The sequence below is a fragment of the Perkinsus marinus genome (genome assembly GCF_000006405.1).
Source record: "Perkinsus marinus ATCC 50983 genomic scaffold scf_1104296929362, whole genome shotgun sequence".
Taxonomy (NCBI): domain Eukaryota; phylum Perkinsozoa; order Perkinsida; family Perkinsidae; genus Perkinsus; species Perkinsus marinus.
This window is the reverse complement of record NW_003216476.1, coordinates 177835-198728: the sequence shown is the minus strand read 5'-3', so window position 1 is coordinate 198728 and position 20894 is coordinate 177835. Positions and strand designations below refer to the sequence as shown.

Sequence of the window (20894 nt, the reverse complement as noted above, 5' to 3'; positions counted from 1 at the left end):
ATGAGCGTACAACTCCCATACCATTCGTCCTCGTCATCCTTCCCTCCAAGGTCACTAATGGGCGGCTCATTGCCTACAAATAACCAGCCGAACAACGCTCCTTAGACGCTAGAGAAATCAACCAGAACTCCTGTCGAGGCAATTCCAGTGAGCCCTTCACCAGTGAAGCTCCATACGTTGATGAGAATAAGGAAGTTGTGATGAATTTTCGGGAGATTATCGTCGATTCCTGTTGAAGTCTACCCTAAGTCAAACTGATTGAACCAAACGTCCCCTCCTCACACCTTGAAGACGGCCCTGATAACGAGAGTCCCAATAGGACTTCTCCGTGTAACCACGCCATGGCCTTTTGAGGGGATACCGTATCACCACGGGCTGGGCTTGTTGTTGCTGCTGCTGCCCGTCTGGGTCGGGGACGTAAGGCGTAACTTAGATGATGATTATCATCGTACATGACTTTTGGAGCTCTATCTCGCTCTGAGTCAGATAAATTCCTCTGGACAGCGGGGCAGTTATGCCACCGCCTCAAAGATCCTCAGAGGGTGGCGGGGCCGCTATGCCGTCGCCTCAAGATATGCCACAGAGGGTATCGGGGCAGCTATGCCACCGTCTCAAGATATGCCTCAGATGAATTTCTCCTGACAGCGGGGCAGCTATGCCACCGCCTCAAGATATGCCTCAGTTTCCCCTGACGGCGGGGCAGCTATGCCACCTCCTCAAGATATCAAATCGCAGCCACTAGAAGATATTGGCCACCTAGCTCACCACGAGAATTAACGAAGCGGTCAAGTTCACTCTCAGCGATGTCTTGGTCGGCTGATTGTTCATCGATGGTCATTTCAACAGTAAGGACCTCAACACTGCAGCCAAGGTCTCAGCCGTGTTGGGCGACGCTGAATAGACTTGTTGTATGATAGGATGGTCGCGATTCGCACCTCGTTAAGTGGAGGTAAAATGTCTCGTGTACTGCAGATGAACCACTCCTCTATCTCATCACAAGCTGTGATTTACATCGTCGTTCAAACACAAACCTGCAGCAGGTTGGAAGCAGCTTCCCGCCACTGGAAACCCCGTCTCTATCACATCATGGAAATCGACCGTAGACACGTTTCAAGACGCTAGAAGGGCGAGTTGTTGACGTCGCTTTGCTACGGACAAAAGGCGAGCGGTATACTTGGGAATAAGACAGGCACCACGGTCTCTCGTCATCATAAGGCAGCGCTTCAACTTGATGCCACCAATAAGCCGGCAAGAAACTAAAACAAGTGTCATAAAAACTATGTGAGTAGCCCGGGAGCCTACAACGTATCGCCAGGGTTCAATTCAACGTCGCAACCATCATCGATGTCAAACCGGCTGTAGTTCCAAACGACTTCTCTTGAAATCTCCCCTCGAGTGAACTTCAAACCAGATAGACTACTCCCATCCCAATCATAGTATGACTTCAACAGAGGGGTACTGTCTTGGGGAACGAGGAAATCGAACTTTTCCGGGGGTAGAATCTTGAACTTTTTCCGTCCTTCTACTTGGCAGAAAAGCGTATCAACAGCATCATAATGCAGCCGACTAACAGTCGAAGAAGGGCCAAGCCAAATGTGTCTCTCCAACGGGCCGTCAAGCATAGCGTCTATTCTCCCCAGATCGCAGCGACGGCCTATGTAGTCAGCCAGGAATTTCCAAGACTTAGAACCATTGCCAGCGCCGTCAGCATAAAAGTGATCGATGTTAGCAATAAAGTCAGAAAGGGAAATCCTCACTCTTCGTCCCGAAACAGCAAGTACGACGGCATCGGTTTCCACTGGGCCGGCAACCCAATCTCGCATCTGTTCCAACCATTTGTCAGTTTTGTTCGCTTGAAGTGGAGCGACCGAAACCGTCTTGTTGCCTACTGAGTGAATCGCTGAGACGACTACTATACACGTCAATACATACTTGCTTCGAGTTGAAGTATCGCAAGAAGATCGATATGAGGCATCCGAAGACCCTTGACGATAACAGGCGTGCTAGTCGCTGCGAAATTGGACAATTGTTTTGCTGACAATCTGTCGGCGCATAGTGTTGGTATATCAACGAGCATGGTGCCTTCAGTACGGCATCATCAACTGAGGAGATGCTGGTTATCGCTCTCTCATCCCCGTAGCACACGATGTGTCTCTCTCGGGCGAAGAAAGTCTACTTCGATTGAGTACAATCAGGCTGCAGCCTCATAAGGCGTTCCCTGCTATTATATCTAGTGTAGTATTATCTCAATGGGCAAATTACTAGCAGAGAGATAAACAGAGTTGTTATGCCACTCGGGAGAGTTAATAGACATTGCACTCAACACGTGAGGAGGGCCACGTCTCAATTCCATAGATTTCATGTTGGAATCGTCGCGTTTTCCAAAACAGCGAAGGATCGAAGTGCTCCACGATGTGCATCAAGAGTGACAACCTCACATTTCCGATCACATAAATTGCAATGGCATGCGGTGGTTTTTGAGTAAAACCGTCGACTCGACAGCCCCGGTCTCCTCACCGATTCGCAATTGCTCACCTGTTCAGTACTGAACAAGTACTGTTGCAGACTCTGCAGTGCAGAGTAGACCCTAGTGATATGAAAAACACTAGTGAAAAACATATTTCACGACTACTGCATATCACCCCCAATATCGCGTCTTACACCGAGTTCACGTAAAACGGGTGAAACTCCATTGATTTCGTAATCGCATATTTTACGCGTGAAAAACGATCAAGTTCACTATTTCTACACACGCAGTAACATCCACTACTTCTATTCATCAATCTGTTGAAACTAAATCCATATATTAGTAATTTCGGCCGAATTTGTTATTCATACATTATACAGGTGACCTTTACCAGGGCATGGTCGCTCATTTCGCAGCTGCTGAGTATACTGGTAAAAAAGTGCTGCTCTAGAGAAAATTACTCCTCTACATATCTTGTTATTCGAAATATTCATATAAAACATGTTAAAGTCATACCTCTGCTGAGGAGTTGCAAGACTGCAAGTGACCAACACAACTGTCTTCCGAAATAGTCATCAACACACCGGCGATTTCCCCAATATAACAACACCGAGTCAAGATCAGCCAACAGAAACACAAACATTCCATCATGAGAATGCTCAATAAGGCCGCAACTGTCTAAATTTATACGTTTTGCTACGCCATCTGGGCATTCCTCCATGTTCGCCGCCTCTACCCATACCATACCCTCGACGATATGCATCAGGCTCGCGATGATCCGCATGAGCTGAACGCACACAGACGATCAAGTACTGGAAAAATCTCTCTCACTAAAATTTCGTTTCTAGACTCTGCCGATTTTAAAATGCCACTAAAAGCCGGCAATAAAGAGCATTCTTTTTTCCCGGCATTTTCTATGGAGGCAGAGTCGCGACTTCAACACTTGGTGATTTACCTTCTCTTCAAATTCTTAAAATATTGCGATAGGAATATATAACTATATATCTGGATGTTGAATTAACATGTCAACTTGCTGCTAGTACTTCAAAAGTATAAATAAAATATTAGGTAATCGTACATGTCAATATATTATAATGTAAGATATCAAGAAGATATAAATAACATAACTATACACGTGTTTCCGGAGACCCGTCCATGGGTGCATAAATACATACAGAGATCCCATCAGGAAATTCACAAGATATATGCCTGATGACTTTCATACCGGCCTTTGCCGTTCGTCCGGTATTACTGTGCTGAATCAATGGAGTTTCACCCTAGTGATACGAAAAACACTAGTGAAAAACATATTTCACGACTACTGCATATCACCGCGAATATCGCGTTTTTCACAGAGTTTCACGCCACTTCACGTAAAACGGGTTATGTTGTGTACTAGTGTTTTTCATATCACTAGGGTGAAACTCCATTGCGAATTTTGCTCCGACTAGGTCGACACACATAGGTGGGGTTCCTCGTCTTACGTTCCTCATACGACTTCTCCTCTGCCGGTCTCCTCGTATGTGTATCTTCCAACGTCGGCGTGTCAGCGCACACATTTGCATCGACTCTCATGTGCATCCGACCCAAGCATGAAGGTCTGGCGGACTGGATATCTGCGGGGCAAAAAACTCATAATACCAAAATTCTATTCACCAATGTGGAGATATATGTTTAGTTTCCTCAACTGAGCTCGTTAGTTTTCCTCACTAAATCACGGAAATCCACACACCATTTGGGTAGATTTTCCTCACAATTTTCTGCTTAGGAAAAGCGTAGCTTCTCCGCGGTTGAAACCGTGCCAAAGAGTTGTCTTTCAATGTGGAGGTTGCTGATCTCTCGAACTCGACATGCTGGGAGAGCAAGGGAATCGGCCGTGTCAGCCGCAGATCAATAATCGATAATCGGTACATTAGCTATTGTGCGCACACGCCACGCACAACGACCACTACATTCAACGAAGCCTAGTTCGGGACAGCGATTGACACAATCCCACAAGGGGCAGCCTGAGTCCTTCAAGCTGCCAAGCTAGTCACACAAGCCAGACTGTCTTGACAACCTGGAGTAGTATATGTGTTAAGCGTGATGTATTTTTTTAACCGAGGTCTCCGATGTAGGTCCTAGGAGCACTCCAGGTAGCAAGCTCGAGTGGCCCACGACAGGAGTTTACTATCCTGAGTGTCTTTAGTGTACCTTGAGTGTCATCCTCCGCAGTGCCCAGATGGCACTCGTGAGTCGACACGCGCCCTGCCACTAGAACTCGGAGGCTACGTAGAGGTTTGAATATCTCTACCAACACATGTAGTTGACATGTGCATGTATTCCTACACTCCCATAGTGAGGGAACTTCTGAGCTCAGCTAAGTAAAGACAATATATATTCCTACTCCAACACTGTATAGGAAACTCCTGAGCTCAGGCCACTGCTTATATACACGCCACTTTGAGCGGTGGTAAAATGGAGGTATACTATACTTACCGATCCCCTGAAAACTGCCAAAAATTGATCTCATTCTTCGAATATATATGCATCATTCCATTAATACAAAAATTTATTTATCATTTTTACGTTTGTGTTTTTTCATTAATTTGTAAATGAAATTTCCGAGCCATAAAAATAGCGTCCCGAAATCCTAACAAGTCCAAATCAATCAATCGCTGCAACTTTTTGGATATAAAAGTCGTATCTCATTCGTATCTTAGGTTACAGCCCATAAGATTCAAAACAGGTCCAAAACTGACCATCTCCTTACAGTCCCTTCTCATGCTTCGGCAAGTAGTATGGCGAGAACTTCGAATGTTGCTTATACAGATGTCGCACAGCGTGGTGTTTCTTCAACTCGTGCATATATCTACACTAAAAAAATCATATTATTTTGCAGTGTGGAGGAAACTACGCACATGGTCAACTACATGTGCTGGAAAGACAATACAAAAATTACTATTGGTTTCTGTACACTTCTACCCGAAGTCGTATACAATTAGTCAGGAAACTCTTCTGAGCTCAGCTGAGGAAAGCGAACATATATTCCTACTTCAACACTGTATAGGAAACTCCTGAGCTCAGCTGAGAAAAGCGAACATATATTCCTACTCCAACACTGTATAGGAAACTCCTGAGCTCAGCTGAGGAAAGCGAACATATATTCCTACTCCAACACTGTATAGGAAACTCCTGAGCTCAGCTGAGGAAAGCGAACATATATTCCTACTCCAACACTGTATAGGAAACTCCTGAGCTCAGCTGAGGAAAGCGAACATATATTCCTACTCCAACACTGTATAGGAAACTCCTGAGCTCAGCTGAGGAAAGCGAACATATATTCCCCCAACACTGCTAAGCTTCTTTTCCTCCAGGTTCACTCATCATTCAGACTCTCACCGTGCATATGACGGATCCAATTGATTCCTCTTCCGCAGAAACACCTTCCAAGGTAATCCCAACGCCTTGTACTCTGACCCAAATCGATCACCAGGGCGAGCGAGATCTACAACATCACCTGGGTGCTTCATATACCAATACATAACCTGCCGCATCTTCTCTCCCGTGTTCGATCTCATTTCCTAACAACTAACCGTTGAGGAAATGCAAGATTTATCAAGATTGCAAGATACCAAGCAGTAATCGTATCGAGTAAAGTTTAAAAACTCAGCAACCGACCCAGTGCGGTAGTACATGCGCATGGTCAACTACATGTGTTAGTGACAATATGAAAATTCTGAGGAAAATTTTTCTTGTAAAATTTTTCCCAAGCTCAGACACTGCGAAATCCTGCGTTGAGAAAATGCAAGTGAGCCCAAGATTGCAAGATTTCCCTCACCTCTGGAGGAGATCTCATGATGTACTCATCGAAGCCTCCTTTATCTTCAATCGCGTAAAGCGCGCTGTTGGTTACCCTCAAATTGTGAATCGTCTGATTCAGGTTGTCCGAGCGGAAGTCTCTACGAGTCGTGAAGGGCTTTAACACCCTGAGTGAATAAAAACATCACATGCGGGTTGTTTTTCCCCGAGTAAAAACGTCACAACTCACTTTCTAAACATCGAGTTCCTCACTCCCATCCTATATTTCCTCTTAAAATCATCGTCGTGAAACAACGCCATTTGGGACGCTGCACTCGGTACCTTTTTTTCACGGAAAAACCGATTTTTTTCCGAAAAAAATCCTTTTTTTTCTCACCTGTCCCATCGCTTTAGGCATCACATACCGCGTCTGCACATATTTCCTCCAAGAGCGACGGTGCTGAAAAGAAAACGGAAAAATGCCAAAAATTTCACTTGGTTTTTTTCGGAAAATTTCGTCCTCGTGAACTTTTACAGGGCTTCCCATTGTGCTACAGCCAAGCCATTCGAAAACAGAGCGAAGGATCCGACAGAGAGTATTAATCAGTAGAGGAGAAAATATGCACATGGTCAACTACATGTGTTGGTAAAAATATGAAAATTCCGAGGAAATTTAGTTACTTTTTCCACATTTCGCGTGTAAATTTTCATAATGTGACATAAGAAACTCCTAAGCTCAGCTGAGGAAAGCGAACATATATTCCTACTCCAACACTGTATAGGAAACTCCTGAGCTCAGGTGAGGAAAGCGATTACATATATTCCTACTCCAACACTGTATAGGAAACTCCTGAGCTCAGGTGAGGAAAGCGATTACATATATTCCTACTCCAACACTGTATAGGAAACTCCTGAGCTCAGGTGAGGAAAGCGAACATATATTCCTACTCCAACACTGTATAGGAAACTCCTGAGCTCAGGTGAGGAAAGCGAACATATATTCCTACTCCAACACTGTATAGGAAACTCCTGAGCTCAGGTGAGGAAAGCGAACATATATTCCTACTCCAACACTGTATAGGAAACTCCTGAGCTCAGGTGAGGAAAGCGAACTTATATTCCTACTCCAACACTGTATAGGAAACTCCTGAGCTCAGGTGAGGAAAGCGAACTTATATTCCTACTCCAACACTGTATAGGAAACTCCTGAGGAAAGCGAACATATATTTCTACTCCAACACTGTATAGGAAACTCCTGAGGAAAGCGAACATATATTCCTACTCCAACACTGTATAGGAAACTCCTGAGCTCAGGTGAGGAAAGCGATTACATATATTCCTACTCCAACACTGTATAGGAAACTCCTGAGCTCAGGTGAGGAAAGCGAACATATATTCCTACTCCAACACTGTATAGGAAACTCCTGAGCTCAGGTGAGGAAAGCGAACATATATTCCTACTCCAACACTGTATAGGAAACTCTTCTGAGCTCAGCTGAGGAAAGCGAACATATATTTCTACTCCAACACTGCTCATATTAGTATTAATATCAATTCAACCAACAACACGACTTACTCCTTTAGATTCGTTCCTCAAATACCGTCCAAAAAGATGGGGAACTTTCGGCATGTGAAAACTGGATGAAAAGAAAACAATCGCCGATTCCTAGTGGAGCGAAACGAAAATTGAATCACACAATTTTAGAGGAGTTTCCGCAGGTAAAATTTACAAAAAATGCAAATTTTCGGAAAAAAATTTCGGAATTTTTCCAATCCGATGCGATAGTTTCCCCAACTCAAAACATGAAAAAATATGTACTCAACCAAAATAGTGTACAAACGATAATTACCCTCGAAACTTTGCTGAAAAATTTTACATCAAGAAATTTGAATAATATGCACTCTGCAGGATTTGAACCCGCGACCTCTCGGACCTGAACAGAGCGCTCCCCCACTCCACCACAATCACCACTCACCTTGCTATCTTGCTCTCTCTTGGATTTCCTCAACGCTCGACTCCAACAGCTGCTCGCAAGTCAACTTACCCTTCTGTGCGAGAGCCACGATGGACTTCGACGTGAGTCGGGGAACACCTCTAATTCGTCGCACTATTTTCTCAATCTGATTCAACCACACTAGTGTGGGAAAATACATCTGCTGGTAACTACAGGAAAATTCTGAGGAAATTTCCGGGAAATTCTGAGGAAAATTCGGAAAATTCTGAGGAAATTTCGGAAAATTCTGAGGAAATTTCGGAAAACTATGAGAAAATTCCGCAAAATTCTGAGGAAATTTCGGAAAATTATGAGAAAATTCCGCAAAATTCTGAGAAAATTTCGGAAAATTCTGAGGGAAATTTCGGAAAATTATGAGAAAATTTCGGAAAATTATGAGAAAATCCCGCAAAATTCTGAAGAAATTCTGCGGAATTTTCGGAAAATTTCCCAACCCCCCACCTCATGATAATATCTCAGATCCCTCTCACTCTTCCTTCCCTTCATCGATCCTTCCCAACACCGTCGAGACATCTCCATCGCCACGCGCTCGCCTACCACACAAGCGCTAAAAATCAACTATATACACGACAGAGAAAATCTCGCTCGCCCCAAATCGATCAAAATAATACATCATTGGAGTTTCACCACCCTAGTGATATGAAAAACATATTTCACGACTACTGCATATCACCGCGAATATCGCGTTTTCACCGAGTTTTACGACGCCACTTCACGTAAAACGGGTGGTAAAACTCCATTGTATATATAACTCAAATATAATTGCGAGTGTGAAACTCCATCACCCACATCATCAGCTTTCGTTCATAGGGTAGAATTTTATGCAACCAGCACGACTGTTATTTTCTGCGCATATCTCCATAGACCCCCCATATATAGACTGTATCACAACAAACGAAATTTCCAACCATTCGTGTTTTTTTCGCTGCACTCGCCAAAATTTTCCGAAAATTTTCTTTTTTTTCTCACCAAAATAATCAATACTTACAGCAAGCGAATCCTCTTCATCATTTCCCTCAATTCCTTCACATTGTCGTAACTAAAACAACTCGCATAAGATTTCGAAAATTTTCAGTGAGCTCCAAAACTGATAATTTTCACAAAAAAATCAAAAAATTCTCTAATAATTCCGCTTATCATTCCTCATCGAGAGAGGGAATTAATGTGAGGAAATATACACATGGCAGACGACATATGTTGGTAACAAAAAGGAAAAATTTGAGGAAATTTTGGGAGATTTTTTTTTATTCTCCTACATTTCAAGGTGGATTCACATATAAACTTCTACGACTCAGTTGAGGAAAGCGATCATATTTTTCTACTTTTTTTCAATAATTTCGAGCAAAATTCACTTTGAAGACTTTTAGTACCCTGTACATACTAACACGAATATATTCTCCCTTGAAAAACTACATGTGTTGGTGACAATATAAAAATCCTGATCGCGGAAATTTTTGGAAATTTTAATTGATTTCTCTACACTTCTAGTCGTATGTAAGCTCCCGAGCTCAGCTGAAGAAAGCGAACATACGAATACATGTTAGCTGAGCTCAGGAGTTTCCTCACTAATCATGCGAGTTTATATACGAATTCCAGTGAAAGTGTACAGGAATAAGAAAAAATACCCAAAATTTCCTCCCAGAATTATGCAGTTGAACATATGCATATCTTCTCTTTCAAATATTCGTATATCAACAACTCCGAGTTCTCACCAATTCCTTCCTAAATCGTTCGTAAAGATCGCGCCACCGTTTTTCGTTGGGAAGCACTTCATCATTTTCCTTTATACTCTTCAACCACTCTCCTTTACAATGCCGAGAAGCAACCTATTACCACTAACAATAATTGACAACGTAAAAGTTGCATAAACTCTGCCAAGTTCATACAACACAGACAGCAACCAGTTAGTGAAGTTTCACCCGTTTCACAGGAAGTGGCGCGATCAGTGGTAACGAATATTTCCTTTACACTTGAGTGTATTATACACTGTGTATACCAATTCATCCCTACATCCAAGCCTCGTTACACACGATACAATTTTTTCCGTAAAAGTTGCATAATTTTTCCCATCTTTTTTGTTCTCTCCATTTCAATGCTTTCACCACTATATCTAAGTCTTGTTGAACTTTCAGCCAGACTTCATGAATATTATCGTTTCATTGTGGTATATAACCATATGTATACCCTGTTGGGAATTCACCCGATAAAAAAACGATATGGTTTTCTGCACAAACTCATAAAGAAATTATACAATTTTCCGAGTAAAATTTTGCAAAAATTCGGAAATTCAGCAAAAAATTCACGGAAAAATTCATAAATGCAACTAACTAGCAAATGTAAAAGTAAAATTTGCATATTTTTCCCGAAGTAAAACTTTGCAGAAATTCAGTAATTTCAGTAAAATTACAGGAAAAATTCATGAATGCAACTAATTAGCAAATGTAAAAGTAAAATTTCGGTAAAATTTGTATAATTTTTCTGCCATTGATTTACCTCATCAAGTGATACCAACTTTTTCTCAACAATTTGAACGATGCCTCCAGCTAGTATCAAATTCTTCCCGATGCGTGATACCTCCTTAAGATACCTGCACGCATATCCAAGGTTCAAGCACAGACTCTACGGCGTAAAAGATTCATTTCAAAAATTCATATAAAAAATATTTTTTCTCTCAACTTGTGCGATCGAACGAGAAAAAAAACGCGACAAAAAATCTTCTGCCAATTTTCCGTTTTTTTTTCAAAATTCCTCAATTTTGAGGAACTCGTGAGTCAGAACTCGTGAGTCTTCTCACTACCTCATGAAAATTCACGCGCGATTTTTGGTAGAAGTATATAAAAAATTAAGTTTGCTCATTATTTTCATGTTTTTACCAACACATGTGGTTGACCTTGTGCATATATTCTTACACTGCTTTCTTGACAGTGAAATACAATATGGAGTATTTTTCACATAGTATTACGCTACTTCACGTAAAATGGGTGAAACTCCAATATATTATCCCATTTTTATCGACCTCAACAATGGAGTTTCACGACCCGTTTTGCGTGAAGTGGTGTAAAACTCGGTGAAAAACGCGATATTTGCGGCTTGTAGTAGTCGTAATTATATTTTTCACTAGTGTTTTTCATATCGCTAGGGTGAAACTACATTGTGTACCAAATTCTCAGGAAATCTTCCTCACAACACTATCAACTCACTACTACATCCTATTTCGATGATACCAAATTCAACTCTCAAAAACAAAAATTTCACGAAATTTTGCAAACGTACAGGAAAAAATATACCTATAATACTGGTGATATGAAAAACACTACTCGAAAACATATTACGTAATTATTCACTCCGCGTAGAACAATTGTATTATCGGCCGCGAAGACATACACGTCTTATAATTTACACAGAATATTACAACACTTCACGTAAAACGGGTGAGACTCCATCATATTAATATCATTGGAGTTTCACCACCCTAGTGATATGAAAAACACTAGTGAGAGACATATTTCACGACTACTGCATATCACCCCGAATATCGCGTTTTTCACCGAGTTTTACGACGCCACTTCACGTAAAACGGGTGATAAAACTCCATCATATTATTTCATTACAACTTACTTTGACCATCCACCTTCACTCGCAGCTTCTTCCTTCACGAATATCTTCGCTTCCAATCGCTCGCCAGCATCCCGGGCAAATTCACTGACAGAACTTCTGAAAAAAATTCATGACCATATCAGAAAACTTCAGAAAATTCACAGAAAAATGATAAGTATTTCCCCAACATGGAGAATATTCAAGTCTAAAATTTCAACTTTTTTAACATCGTTTAATAATGGAGTTTCACGACCCGTTTTACGTGAAGTGGCGTAAAACTCGGTAAAAAACCCGAAATTTTCCCTATGCAGTAGTCGTGAAATATGTTTTTCACATCCCGGGTGAAACTCCAGTAAACTGATTAAAATTTTCTTGAAAAATTTCAGATTCTCATATTTTACGAGTGAAAATCAACTCAAAGAATTGATTCGAAATTTCGGTATAATGGTGACGTTTCTCCCCATTCAATGGCGTTTCACCCGTTTCACGTGAAGTGGCGTAAAACTCGGTGAAGAACGCGATACTCGCGGTGATATGCAGTAGTCGCGACATGTGTTTTTCACTAGTGTTTTTCATATCACTATGGTGAAACTCCAATATTAACGACGCTCTAATATAATAGCGAAGAATGAAAAATGAAAAAAAATACCCCTCCCAAGATTCGAACCCGCCCACATCTCACCTCATTTGATCCGCTCGGACGCCCTTATCCACCGCACTAGCAAATCCTTCAACAACTTTGCGACGCTGTCGGACTCTATTAGCTGGTATGATCACATCCAACCTACACCACAATTGATCTACATATAAATCTCATCATGTTAGCGTTGAGGAAATGCAAGAGAGCAAGTGGTGCCAAGTCTAGTCACAGTAAAAATACAGTGTGAACCAAATCGTTTTCGAGATGGGGGCTTTCTTCAATTTGAGAGTAAATTTTCATATGGTCATCGATACTGCTTATTGGCGTGGAGGAAATGCAAGAGAGCAAGTTATATCAAGTCTACTGTAAATTTACGCCACTACGAACTCTTCGACTCACCTGCTAGGATATTCCCGGTCAACGACTGGTTGTGACTGAAACAACAAAAAATTAACTTTTTTCCCTATCAATTCGAAAATCGTCAATCTACATCATTCATAGTAGGAGAGCAAGTCAGCAGTGTCAACGAGTTGCGAAGCGAGCCGAGCATATACCGCAACAACAGACACTTACGCATTGTGCGTGCGTGCAGAATTATTCTGGCTTAACTACGAAGCGTGGGGGCCACCAGATAGATCAAACGACTCCTCTATATGCCGAGGTTTGCGCAAAACTCGATTATGCGAACAGCTCGACGAGATATGCACGAAAATCTTTAATAACGGAAAAATGTCCAACCCGGGGATCGAACCGGGGACCTATGTCAAATTCATAAATATCTAAGGTTCCCCCGCGCACAGCACAGATAATATGATTCACCCACTTCTCAAAATCTCAATTACCCCGCACTCACCAGAATGCTTCTAGCTTTTTTCTCCGCCGCTTCCCTAAGCTCTTCTGCCGGGTCCTTCCTACGCACGAAAAATATCTTTTCAAAAACTCCCATACCACGCGTCTACCTCTTCGTCGGTCGACCGACCTTTTGCGCGCTTTTTCCATCAGCACTAATATCTGAAAATCTTCCGCGTGCGCGCGAGAATCTTCATCAATATCAACTCGAGTAATGTGTAAAACGTTCGCGTAAACTACTCCGTACACGGAATTTCTCACCCCACATAAAACGTTGAATTATATATCCTCAAACTATTTTTACGACGAAAGCTTTCGCTGCATTCACACTCGTAAAAAAAACCAAATTTTCCGAAAAGAAATTTATGATTTTTTTCAAAAGATATTCCTCACCAAGGTGAACTTAACACAGTGCGAATCCAAAATTGACCCAATTTTTGGTAATAAAATATGCGCAGAAATTTACGTAAAATAATACAAAAAGATCCCAAAAAATATGATAATGTGAATTTTTCAAAATACAATATCTTCCGGAAATTTTTCGGATTGAGAAGCCCCAGTTCACAAACGCGACGAAAAAATTTTGCACGCATGCACACCCACCCATTTCAACATCTTTCCCTTTACCCTCAGCAACGGCAACCTAGAAATGAAACAATACCAAAAATTATTCTCAACAAACACATACAAAAAGTTCGGCGAAAAATTACCGCGCGCCACAAAATTCTCACTTCAGGAACTATCTCGACCGACGCGACAGCCTCTCGAACTGCTTGCCGGATCCCTCCCGATCTCGCACTTCCCTCGTGTAGCTGAGGTGACGGTTTTCCCTGAGAAAAAACGTTCATGAAATGACAAGTGAATCAAAGCATCATGCAGCAAAGATACAAAATAGGTCCAATTGTAGGCCGTTTTTTATCACATATGCATCTACTCTTAATGAATCTTAGCTCAAATCAAAAGATACAAAATAGGCCCAATCGTAGGCCGTTTCTTATCACATATGCATCTACTCTCAATGAATCTTAGCCCAAATCACAAGATACAAAATAGGTCCAAAACGCGGCACCTTAATTCGCTCTGGTGACACCGGCGTCGGTGGTGGCTCCAACGGCCCTTCCCCTTCCTCAACAAGTCTCCTCTCCTTATACTAAACGCATCCACATAATAATCATTATCAAAAACTCATACCATCCATCACTTACATAACGACCATATGCTGATCTGTCCTGCAACTGCCTTGATTGAATAATCTTCGCCAACTAAAAAGAAAACAAATTTCAACACCAATAAAATGCCCCTGCTGAGGTTCGAACCGGGGACCTCCTTACTTCAGCTTCACCTAACTTAGATCCTCTTTGATGACGAGAGCTCCTCCTAACTCGCGACTCAATACTGTCCTCAGGAAGGCTCTTAGCCGAAAATCTTTCTGAAATTTTGCAGAAAAAAAACACAATTTTCCGCAAAAAAATATCGCAAAATTACTGCGTGTCATCGCCGGACTCGCTGGTGATTCCCCTGAAGTTCGCGAAACCCCGACGCTCACCGACGGGGACGGTGGATTCTAAACTCTAATAATCGATCAATCGGGCGCGCGCTTTTTACCTTGGGCGAGCTGAGCGGTGAAGACACCGATTCAGTTCGACTCCTTTTACTCATCGAAGACGCCGTCCGTCCCCGTCCCCGGGTAGATCGACGACCTACAGGAAGGACGCAGGAGGGTATCTTAGGCTCGAGCGGGTAAGATACAGATTAGGTCCATGTTACGAGTGCTTAACGCAACTTGTTCCGAAAATAAAATTCTATTATGATGAGAACGTTCTCGGAGTTTTTCGCGAAATATTGCGAATGTTTTACGTAAAATGTTGTGATTTTTGCAATGTTTTTCGGCAAGTGTTTTTTTCACTTCACTGCATATCACCGCGAATATCGCGTTTTTCTCATTGAGTTTTACGAAAAACACTTCACGAAAAACAGGTGAAACTCCATTGAGTATTACGGGTAAATACAGCGCTATTTAAATTTACAAAAAAAATCAAAAAATTCAAATGAATTGAACCGAAATATTTTTAGAAATTCCAACAAAAATTTTCTGAAATTTTTTTCCTTCATTCCAACCCACAGCGAACCTTTATAAATGTTGTTTTTCCTTTTTGCCGGTTTCATTCGATTTTCCTCCTCCGACGCGCTCAGCGGGACTTCACGTTTCGACAGCCAATGACGATACACACTCGGCTCTATCTAAAACATAAAAATAAAAAATAGGAAAAATAGGAAAAAAATTTTGGAAAATTCATGTCCTTAAATGGTAACATCTCACAGATGTGCAAAACGTCTTCTATTGAGAAAAATCTATTCTCATATAAAAATGAAGTAATCATTTTTCCCGAGTAATTTTTTAGTGGTCCAGGAAATTCTCTCCTATTCTTGCGCATTCAATCATGGGTGAATAATTCCGGAAACGGAATTTTTCACCCAGGCAATTCCGACTAATAATCATATGATGAATATCACACTCACCTCTTTCAGTTTTTCCTTCAACTCAAGGTAAATCGACGCTCGAGCGCCCTCCCTCGTTTCATACAGAAAGTTTTCTGAAACAAAGTACAATAGCGCGCGCCCAGATGATCGATTATTCATCGAGTTCATACCAGTTCACCGAAGCTCTTCCGTAATCATCAAAGGAAAACGTGAAGAAAATTCGATAAGAATTTTTAGATCTATTTTTATATTTTCTGTCAAACCCACGAGACAATCAACTTCACCTGAATTTTTCCGGAAAAAATGCACATCTGATTTTTATTCAATCTCACCTTACAATAAACAACCGTTTTCTCCCCTCAATGATGAAAATTCGATAAAAAAGTTTCTTTTTTTCTGCCAAACCCGCAAAAAAATCTATTTTTCCATAGCTGATTTTTTTCCGGAAAAAAATCACATATTTCCCAATCTCACCTTTCAGCAAACAGCCATTTTCTCCCCTCATTTCAGGTCGTTTTTTTACTATCATCTCATACAGTTTTCGATCGGCCAAACGGCAGCAAATCGTCTGACTCTTTACCTTCTTTTGTCGACTCACACTCGTCGTCTCTTCAACGGATATCACTTCCGCTGTTGCCCTGACGATTTCACGAAGAGCTTACACATAATCGTCGGTGTAAGTGGGCGATTTATTCCGCAATGAACAAACGTTTAAAGCAATAGTAAACGACTCAATTTTTCATCTCCTGAGTACTTCTGAAAGCTCATCTCGATTTATTCTGCATCGTGTTGTGTTCTCAATTTAGTTCCCATATAATCGTCGGCATTCGTGGGTAATTTATTCCGAAATAAACGACCGATTATATGGAGTTCGACCCTACCATCTGTCCATCGTCCTGTGTTTGCTCAGACCCAGATCGGCCGCGGTGAGGCTCAGGAAATCACCCACTTTGATCGGCATTCGCTCATCATCGTCGAACTTCTCTGAGAGAAAAAAACTCGACTGACGATGTTGCGCACGAGAAAATTGGTCCCAATCTCGGAATTTTTCGCCCAATCCATTCGTGAGAAAAAATTCCCCCATAAATCACGGGCTATTCTCAGAACACTTGACTGGAATGCCTACTTCCTGATTGATCGATATTTCAACCGTTTTAGCACGGGGAAAAACGTCCCATTACAGGCTCCTATCGCCGACCAACCATTTCTCATCCTCTACTTACGCGACCAATAACAATACACAAACTCCACCATATCTCTTGTCCAATCCTTTGCTGGGTCCACCGTATTAAGGAAACTCACTACGGTCGGCGCCCAAGGCAGCGTAACACAACCAACGTCCTCTTCTGAGATCTCTCCCGGACTAGCCTGATTCGACCAATCAATTCTAGTCGAAAATCAATGTAAGAAAATATGCACTATATGGTCAACTACGTGTATTAGTGGCAATATGGAATAATTGTTCGTTTTTGTACACTTCTACCCAGTGTTTAAATCGCGAAGCGAGCAGGGCACATACCGCAACAACAGACACTTTCACATTGTGCGTGCGTGCAGAATTATTCTGGCTTAACTACGAAGCGTAGGAGGCCACCAGATAGATCAAACGACTCCTCTATATGCCGAGGTTTGCGCAAAAGTCGATTATGCGAACAGCTCGACGAGATATGCACGAAAAACTTTAATGACGTAAAAATGTCCAACCCGGGGATCGAACCGGGGACCTATGTCAAATTCATTGATTGAATCAATAGACGTGGACTAAGTGAGCTCCGCCCCTTCGTCACGAAGGCCTAGTTGGTATATAATGTAGTGCTGAAACTCCTGAGCTCAGCTGAGGAAACTACACATACATTTGAAAACTAATCGAAATTCACATACGAAAATAACAGAGCCAATACAGACGCCTGCTCTTGAGAATTCCCTCGGAAAATTCTGGAAAATAACGCCGACACACAGACAAAAACTGATTCACATTGATTATGTTATTCACTATCAGTTGGAGTGTTGGAATATATGTTCGCTTTCCTCAGCCAATTTTCAAAAACTCATTTCATTTTTTCCATCAAATTTCCAACTTTTACGTAAAAAATTCTATATTTTTTCATATGTAAATTCTCTGTTTTTTCTGGTACAGAAGTCTCCCTGAATTTTTCACATTTTCACCAACACATTTAGTTGACCGTATAGTACCAAGACTAAGAGCGCTCAGCCAGACCTCTCTCCCACTCCTATTACTTCCTCCGGAATATCCGCTGCATATTCCTCGACACTATGAGAGGCTCTCGTTGCCGTCGACATCCCCTCCAGAATATACTATTTATCCACACCAATTGAAACTCACTCAACTCAAAAGAAGCTGTAAAAGTTGCATAAAATCATGTGATATACACTACCATAGGCTACGCACTAACATAATAATACTACAACATGGGGAGGGGGGGAGGCATGTGCGCGCACAGCGAAGATTCCGATCGTAAAAGATACCACCGGAGAAAAAAAATCTTTACCAGACCCACCACCGTATGAAAACATCCTATTACGACACACAAAGCTGAATCAAATACGGGCAGCTAATTTCGTGGCGCGTGACAGAAATCAAGCGATATAATAATAATAATGGATAGAAATAGACCAAAACATCCTACACTTAGACAATCTTGCAATCTTGCTATATCTTGCAATTCCCTAACGCTACATACACATCACCATTCCTTCGTGCAGCTCTATATAGTGTTATACTAAAACGCCGGTAAAAATGTGGCGTTCAACCACCAAAAGAACCTAATCGATCAATCGGGCGAGCGAGATTTACACCATACACTTACAAATCTGATGATCTCTTCCCCTGATAGACTCTGGTCGAAGGCGGTCAGTGACCTACAAAGGGGATGCAAACCAAAGGGCGTCTTTCGTGTCACCTCTGGAATGGGGATTTTCTCAGCGGCAACCTCAGGGCTTGGCCGTGGACAAATCGTGCCACCCTTCACCCGTCTATTTGGTCTAGCGGGCGAGGGGTAAACCATAAACCGCTGATCGAAAGATTCCTGGTTCGAATCCCACACATGTCATTTTATCAATCACCCTAGAAGGCTGAGGAATCTGCATTTTCACCCTCGACCGACTCTGTCCTCGCCTACAGACCTTCCTACCACTACTACTGCTGCCACAAACAGCAGCAGCAGCAGACCCATCCCACGCCGGTGGGGATGAACCTAAGACGACTGTTAGATTCCCGCAGCCTGAAAATCATATATAGTTTCCAAAGAAAACTCATTTTGAATTTCCCACATGGCTAGGAACATTTCACATTAGGAACATTTCCCCCATTTTTATCAAACCCTGCGTGCCGCACCCGTCACTTTTCTCACCCAACCCCGGAGCCATCGGCCTCACGAGCTTCCTCCCCAACGTAGGAGTAGACAATCGACTCGAACATCTACTCCCTAGGCTCGAGCTCCCAAAAGGTGATGTTCCCATTGCAGTACGAGGAGGCGATTTCGATTCGCTCACTGAAATACAGGAGCCTTTGAGAAAACGCAATACGGAGTCGCGACTCACCCATTCGATCAGCTCTCGGAATAACACATCGCTTCACTCGACTCGCATTTGGCCGAATGGGAGACTTGGATACCTTCCAACCGAACAACCCAAGTTCTATCCCCAGCAACGCCATTTTACACCCCACATGGCTGTCATCGTTCTCAGCAGAGGACTCCTTCGGCGAGCTGCAACTACCACCATCCGAACCCCGTCCGAACAGCATTCCCATGTCCTCATACTCTTCCATGCACAGTTCCAGCGTGTCTTCTGCGAATAGCGCTCGCCCGGTTAATCGATTATCGATCTGCAGCCCCACTCACCTCTCATGCTTGGATCAAGCGTATCCTTCCGCGTGCGCCGACCCTCACTGGTGTCCACCTCCGTCACTTCCCCCGTGACAATTGGGGATGACTTCAACCTTCGCGGCAGAGAATCTACAAATCGATCACCAGGGCGCGCGCTAAATGCCATCTCCCACCTCCACCCATCAGAGGATTATCCTTCTCAGACTTCCTCAACGCCAGCTGTCCCCGCGCCTCGCGAATCAGCGCAGCAGCAGTATCGGCCGACAGCCTATAAAACGCCACTACGAGTTCACAAAGGAGCGGTATGAGCTACCTCAATTTATTTTGTTGTGAAGTCGGCGGAGGAGGCGTATCAGCGCTGTCCATCGACAACTGCGAGTAATCCCCTTCGTGCAGAGTTGTCAGGCAACCTTATAAAAATACACAAGCTGTGCTTAGTATAGAGCAGTGTTGGGGTAGGAATATATGTTTGCTTTCCTCAACTGCTCATATTATGTCAACGAATAGACTGATATCATAAACCCTAACGTTGAACTAGAGATCACTAGCACCAGTTAATTCCACTGTGACATTCCAAATTGGAAAAATTTCGGTAATTTTCCCCTTTTACGCCATTTTTCCACAAATTCTGCATCCATTTTCCTCTTCCTAATGCATCGCAATCACATACCTTGATAGTATATATACACTACTATATGTATATGTACAACATCTACACTTGTAGTATATATACACTACTATATGTATATGTACAACATCTACACTTGTAGTATATGTACACTACTATATGTATATGTACAACATCTACACTTGTAGTATATGTACACTACTATATGTATATGTACAACATCTACACTTGTAGTATATGTACACTACTATATGTATATGTACAACATCTACACTTGTAGTATATGTACACTACTATATGTATATGTACAACATCTACACTTGTAGTATATGTACACTACTATATGTATATGTACAACATCTACACTTGTAGTATATGTACACTACTATATGTATATGTACAACATCTACACTTGTAGTATATGTACACTACTATATGTATATGTACAACATCTACACTTGTAGTATATGTACACTACTATATGTATATGTACAACATCTACACTTGTAGTATATGTACACTACTATATGTATATGTACAACATCTACACTTGTAGTATATGTACACTACTATATGTATATGTACAACA

General features: G+C 42.0%; 4 protein-coding genes across 4 annotated transcripts in view; all 4 read right to left on the bottom strand.

Moving 5' to 3' along the window:
- Positions 1-1298: 1298 nt before the first annotated feature.
- Pmar_PMAR015867 (hypothetical protein) lies at positions 1299-2528 on the bottom strand (the record flags this gene model as incomplete). The annotated part of the gene is made up of 1 exon (XM_002787466.1): positions 1299-2528. The coding sequence occupies exon 1, from the start codon at positions 1821-1823 to the stop codon at positions 1299-1301; it is 525 nt and encodes a 174-aa protein (XP_002787512.1). The 5' UTR covers positions 1824-2528.
- A 2687-nt stretch (positions 2529-5215) lies between these two features.
- On the bottom strand, positions 5216-15031 carry Pmar_PMAR015866 (hypothetical protein; the record flags this gene model as incomplete). The annotated part of the gene is made up of 23 exons (XM_002787465.1): positions 14954-15031; positions 14834-14912; positions 14680-14777; positions 14554-14610; positions 14418-14498; positions 14080-14178; positions 13952-13991; positions 13459-13510; positions 13353-13410; positions 12899-12933; positions 12542-12643; positions 11881-11976; positions 10756-10849; positions 10012-10088; positions 9251-9301; positions 8733-8795; positions 7824-7884; positions 6645-6707; positions 6498-6589; positions 6288-6435; positions 5967-6030; positions 5849-5921; positions 5216-5318 (listed from the first exon to the last, which is right to left on the bottom strand). The coding sequence occupies exons 1-23, from the start codon at positions 15005-15007 to the stop codon at positions 5216-5218; spliced, it is 1740 nt and encodes a 579-aa protein (XP_002787511.1). The 5' UTR covers positions 15008-15031.
- Positions 15032-19398: 4367 nt separating this feature from the next.
- Pmar_PMAR015865 (hypothetical protein) lies at positions 19399-20043 on the bottom strand (the record flags this gene model as incomplete). Its single annotated transcript, XM_002787464.1, has 5 exons — positions 19399-19463; positions 19511-19639; positions 19693-19806; positions 19851-19945; positions 19991-20043. The coding sequence occupies 5 exons, from the start codon at positions 20041-20043 to the stop codon at positions 19399-19401; spliced, it is 456 nt and encodes a 151-aa protein (XP_002787510.1).
- Positions 20044-20163: 120 nt separating this feature from the next.
- Pmar_PMAR015864 (hypothetical protein) overlaps positions 20164-20894 on the bottom strand; it is a gene marked incomplete at both ends in the record, with an annotated part of 4961 nt that continues 4230 nt past the window's right edge. Inside the window, one exon of the mRNA XM_002787463.1 lies at positions 20164-20185. Within this exon, the coding sequence (XP_002787509.1) occupies positions 20164-20185 (22 nt within the window). The remainder of the gene's footprint in view (positions 20186-20894) is intronic.